Source organism: Cariama cristata, unplaced genomic scaffold (assembly GCF_000690535.1).
Source record: "Cariama cristata isolate BGI_N322 unplaced genomic scaffold, ASM69053v1 scaffold7912, whole genome shotgun sequence".
NCBI classification, from domain to species: Eukaryota; Metazoa; Chordata; class Aves; order Cariamiformes; family Cariamidae; genus Cariama; species Cariama cristata.
Genome location: NW_009602072.1, coordinates 95,734 through 101,535, shown reverse-complemented (window position 1 = coordinate 101,535; position 5,802 = coordinate 95,734). Strand labels below are relative to the sequence as shown.

General features: G+C 44.6%; 1 protein-coding gene across 1 annotated transcript; it reads left to right on the top strand.

Annotated features, from left to right (window-relative positions):
* Window positions 1-947: 947 nt before the first annotated feature.
* On the top strand, window positions 948-1,562 carry BCDIN3D (BCDIN3 domain containing; the record flags this gene model as incomplete). The annotated part of the gene is made up of 1 exon (XM_009694582.1): window positions 948-1,562. A coding segment is annotated over one exon (615 nt), but the record flags the coding sequence as incomplete, so codon positions are not given.
* Window positions 1,563-5,802: the final 4,240 nt, after the last annotated feature.

The following is a 5,802-nucleotide window of genomic DNA, read 5'->3' as shown; positions in this document are numbered from 1 at the left end:
TAAACAGTGTTTAAAGATTTTTTCAGATGGAGACTTTGTCAATGTATTAACTTAGAAATAATCATTCATTCAGAATGAAATTGCATTCTGGCTGGGGACAAAAGTACTGCTGTTTCCATGGCTGCTCTTCTGCCAGGGTGCAGCCAGAAGGTTTGAAAGTCTGCCTAAGGCATTATCTAAAGGACAATTCTAGATCCTATTTCAGGTGAACTTGTAAAACAGGTCAGGTAAAAATGTTCTCAGTCCAGTGCTTCTGAGATGCAGCAGCTTTCACCAGTAGAGGACACTGTCTTCCTACTTGTGTGGGCTACGCACTCATAGCCGGTGTCATTCAGGAACGTCATTGGATCTCCTTTAATAGAAGATTAATACGCTTTCCACTTAGTGGCCCATTCTGTGAAAGGAAATTCGAAGGCAAGCTCTCCTGTTAACTGTCTTATGCTACAATCTAATGGTCAAGGAATGTCTTTTACTTTAACAGCGGCAGAAGAAATGTATTACTCTAAATTAGGCATTATATATAGCTAATATACATTAGCTAGTGACAGCCTAAGTGTCACTAGGGAACTCTGAGGCTCACCTAGGGAAGCCAGTGAAGCCTTCACCCCCACTTTCGATGGGGATATCCAGCAAGATTGCTGTTACTAAAACTTATCTTTCCTGTAGTTTTTGGAGCAAAACCTTGAGTGTGGGGTGATGCAAGTTTAGTTCCAATTTCTGGTTGACTTTCTGGTAGTCAGGGCTACCTCGACGTTTTTTGCTACAGAAAGGAAGATTGTCGGGCAGCTTGTTGTTCTGAACTTCATCAAGGGAAAGCTCTGAGTTGGTGCTTGTAGCTTGCTGCTGAAAGTGGGACCCTATGTGCTTGGTGTAGGATTAATGAAGCATGGTATAGGTTAACAAAGCAGCATAGGCCTTGTGAACCCCTGTTGTTTTCCTTTCTGCAGGAGCTGAGTGTGGCTCTGTACAGGCATCTCCTTGGCCTTCAGGAGAGCAAAGGCAGCCTGGACCAGCCTGCAGGTGGAAAGGATCTGAACCTTCTGTGCTGTGACATTGATCCAGTGTTGATTGAGAGGGCTCAACAGTGCAGCCCCTTTCCTACCTCCATATCCTTTGCCAACCTGGACATCATGGACTCCAGTGCTAGGGAGCCATTCCTGAGCTCCTACCTGGGCCGTTTTGGCCGCTCCACCTTTGACATTGGTTTTTGCATGTCTGTGACGATGTGGATCCACCTGAATCATGGGGATAGTGGCCTGATGGACTTCCTGTCCTTCCTCTCCTCTCTGTGCAAGTACCTGCTGATTGAACCTCAGCCGTGGAAGTGCTACAGGGCAGCTGCACGCCGCTTGCGGAAGCTGGGCAGAAATGACTTTGATCACTTCCGATCTCTTGCGATCAATGGGGATATGGCAGAGAGGATAACCCAGATCTTAACGAAGGACTGTGCCATGGAGCTGGTGTGTTGCTTTGGGAGCACCAGCTGGGACAGAAGCCTCTTGCTTTTTAAATCAAATGGCTCGAATCACGAGGGCAGGGAGTCTTCGGAACAGGAGCAGTGACTGACAAATGGCCTCTCACATTCGTGAATTCATAGGCAAGGAGGTGCTTGCTGTTTGCAGAATGAGATATAGGAATTCCTAAATCCCTGTTGAGACCAGACATTGACCTCCCTAGGGAGTTTGAGGCGAGTAATGTCTGCGTGATTTTTTTTTTTTTTTTTTTCCATCTGCAAATTGTCGTGGCAGTTTTAATCTACCTTGTAGGTTCTGAGATTGCTGTTCCTAGAAAGTGTTCTTGAAATCAAAGTTGCTACATACATGCTTTCTATGTGTACCGAGAATATTCCCTGGAAGAAGAGAGAACATGCCTTTTTTGTCCCTGGAGCCTTTCAAGGAAAGGTAATATTTCTGTTGACCTGTGCGTTGCACTGTTTGTTCTGCTTCTTGTCATGTTTCCTGTATAAAATGCTCTTGGAAAACCTATAACCTGGTTTACCAGCTATGAACAAGTAAGTTGGATCATTGCAGAGGGTGTCTGGTCAACAGATTGCCCAGAGAGGTGGTGGATGCCCCATCCCTGGCAACATTCAAGGTCAGGTTGCACGGGGCTCTGAGCAACCTGATCTGGTTGAAGGTGTCCCTGCTCATGGCAGGGGGTTGGACAAGATGACCTTTAAAGGTCCATTCCAACCCGAACCATTCTGTGATTCTGTGATACTGGTCAGGCTGTGATCAATATATTTTTGCAGATGGGGCTTGCCTGGAGTGTGCTTTGGAGGTTGACAATGGTGTGATCTTTGTGGAGTGAGGGATTGCTATGGTAGGGTGTGTATTCATTTAATTGTATAACAGAGTGAGTGCTTTTTGTAATAATACCCTTGAAATAAAAATAACTTAATTTTGTTTAAATACTGTGTTGGGTTTTTTAATCTTTCTTTTTGTTCACGTTGTTTTCAATACCTAAGCAGTCCCAGGTAACTGAGTTGATAAAATTGTTGTGTTTACATGCTCAAATGAGACTTTGGTAAGCTTGAAGCTATGTTTGGCTAAGGTTAAAGTATTACAACTTTCATTGGGTTGTGTTTTGGTTTGTTTTCAGTAAAATCTAGGAAGAAAACTTGAGCAAAATGCCTTTCTTTAACTTAATTTTTCTTGTTTTAATATCCCTACTGGCTTTAGTTCATACATAGTAGTTTTGTTAGCTTTGATAGTAAGTAGGAGTCACACTTCTACAGTGATGTCTAAGCAGATTAAAAGCCTCACTTGGGTAGACTGTGACGTACAGAAATAGATAACTGATGACTCTTATGAATTTCTAGGTTCCGCTACTTCCTCTCTGCGAAGTGAGAGGCAAGCCCAGGTATGTGATGTAAGAGCTGTGTCTCATGAGAGCTGGGTACTGGAGAAGGAGGGAGAGGAGGACGTTTCCTCCAGGAGGAGCTCTTGTCCAGCAGTTCTCCTGCCCAGGTGAGCCTGTGTGCAGGGGTGGAGAGAACCTTTGGTTGCCTTTTACTTTATGTCCTTACTGGGACTTCCTTGTTATTTACTCATGCAGTGATAGTGGAGGGGGAAAAAAAAACAAACCAAAAAGCTAGCTTTGATTTCCTCTACAATGAGCTCAGATGAAAGAGCGAAGCGTGTGAGTGTTCTGGCTGGCTGGCCACAGCCTTCTGGATGAAAAGCTGCTGGAATCCCAGCATAGACTTGTGAAAAAAGTACGTGTATGCGTACACATGTTAAAGGGACTGAGTAGAGTCACAGAAAGGCTTTGATGCTCTTCACAGAAACGCGACTTCCACAGTGTTCTGCTACATAGGAAATATTTAGGACTCCCACCAGGAGTCCTGAAAGCTCCTCTGCCTTCTCAGCTGCAGACGAATGTACCTTCCCTGATAGTGGTTAATTTTCTTAAAGAAGACTTCTAAGTCTGGGCTGATTTCACTATCCCTGTGGGAGTGAATAGAGAACCAATTTGTCATGTATTTTCCTGAGGATTCACCGAAGTGCCTGATCCCTCTTGCAACTTATATCTAGCGTTTATCACTCTGGTAATTCTGACATTCACTGTAATCTATGGGTAAGCTGCACTGACTTGAGAGGTGTTGGCTCACCCCGTGCTGCGAAGGCAGCTCAACCTTCCCTTTCCTTCTGCGTAGCTGCCCTTTCCTGTGTTGTGCGGCTGGTGGCACTGGAGTATCGTGCAACCTACAGCCTTGCCCCTTGGGATGTTTCTGTTGGGTTGTGTCAGTATTAGTTGCTGTTTTCTTTGAACTTGGAAATACTTATAAAATAGACCTGGACTTATCTCTTCAGTGCTCAAGTTTAAAGGAGTGAATAGAGTTTCTTGCCTTTCATTTTCCTCTGGAGATTTACACACTTGCCTGTGAAACATTTTATGAGGAGTTTCTAGGAAGGTAGACGATCCAAAGCGTTACACACAGGAGACGTCCCCTGCACCCATCTAGAATGACCTTCTCCTTCAAAGAGACCCTGTTTTATGTTCATTATACACTGAGTGATAGATCAGTATCTACCTGGGGGATTCTTCTGAGCTGCTGCTTGTTGAAAGATTGTGGGTTGGGTTTTGGTTTTTTTCTTCTTTTTTCCAGCCTTTATATACTGGCTGTGTACAGGCCTGCAAACCGTCCCAGTGTGTATGTAATGGTATGATGACTTCTTTTCCATCTCTCAAGTCTGTACTATTAAATTGCTAATATCAGTATGTCCCATTGTCACAGAAATGGCTGAGCTCCAAAGTTATCTCTGTTTGACTTTGGCACAGCAGCGTGTTTTGTTTCTTGTCCTTTGGATATTGCCACAAATACAGCTCAAAATAATACCACCGCAAATCTCTCTGCTGTTCTTGGGACACTAAAGAGCTGAAAATGAAGTAAGCCCTTTAGCAGACAGGAAGAAAAAAAAAATCTCTTTTCTTTTCTTTTAGCTTGCTACTTCTGCTCTCCAGGAAGCTCTCAGGAGATGAGACAGGTGGGAACCCAGCTCCATGACACAGTGATAGAAGAGAGCCTGTGGATCTCAACTGCTGTGCTTATGTAAGGCTCTGGAGACTATTTTTTTTAATACTCTCTGCATTTTGCAATGTGGCTAAAATGTGTTCCCAGGTCTTCTGAAGGCAGGACAGAATGAAAGTGAAGATCAAGGCTAAAGCCAACGCTTGCACTCCCTATTGCTGAGAGCACTTTGCAAAGTTGGTTGGTAATTGTTCATCGTACAACAGGTGAAATGGAGATGCCCTTCCTTGTGTGAGTCCTGAGAGGGGGGGGCTTACCCCTGTAGAGCTTGGGGTACCTAGGTTAAGGGAAGGCGCAGAAGCCTCTGGGCTGAAAAGTACTGCTTGCGCATGTCCTCCATCATCCAAGGATGGGGCCAACCTGGTGGTGGTTGCTGCTGCTAAAATGAGGGAGATGCAACTTCCCTATGTATGCAGAGGGAGGGCTGTGCTCCCACTGCTCAGCTGGGAGCATATGGCATAAGGCTGTGCTGATATGTAGGTCCCATAGCTGTCCTGGCTCGCTCATTATGTGCCACGTTATTTTTGTGTGTGTGTTGAAGGATTAGTTAAGAGCTTCTGCTTGCTCTTTCCTACCCTTAAAGCTCCAACCCTATGGTTGCTTACAGGAGCCTGCTAAATTCAACACCTGCACAGAGCATGTATGGCTGAGCGTTTCCAAACAGACTCAAAATATTGCAGGGGGACTATCGGGCCACTGCCCTGTTCCATCCTAGCAGCAAGCGAGGAGTTCCCATGCGAGTGCCTTGTAAAGTTCCCATGCTCTGTGGTTTGTGATTGTTGCTGGGCTCTGTCAGACCTTGTCTCAGTTTTTCCATCCGCAAAATGAGCTTGATAGCCACCCACCACTGTGGACATTTCTGATGTGGAATATTGGCTGTATGTTTGCACAGCACTTTTGAGAATGAAAAATACTGATGAGTTGAGCTGTATCATCAGCTGTGAGCTATGCTATTGTTCATAATAATCACTGCAGCCACTTCAGATATTAATTAGGTACCATACCTTCAAAGTGTTCTGACTAATTAAGTCTCACGCCACTGCTGCGTAGCAAGTCGCTGCTAACTATCCCTCTTCCTTGGATGGAAAAATCTAGGCAGAAGAGGTGAAGCATCTAGTTGTGCGTGAGCTAGCATCAAAGTTGGGACTGCAAACTTGGAGGTTCCAGTTTCTGGATGATTCTGCAGTTGCTTCCAGCCTTTGTAGGAAGCAAGATTTAGATGGAGTCAATGAGAAGTCCTTTATTATTTTTTTGTATTTCTTAACTTT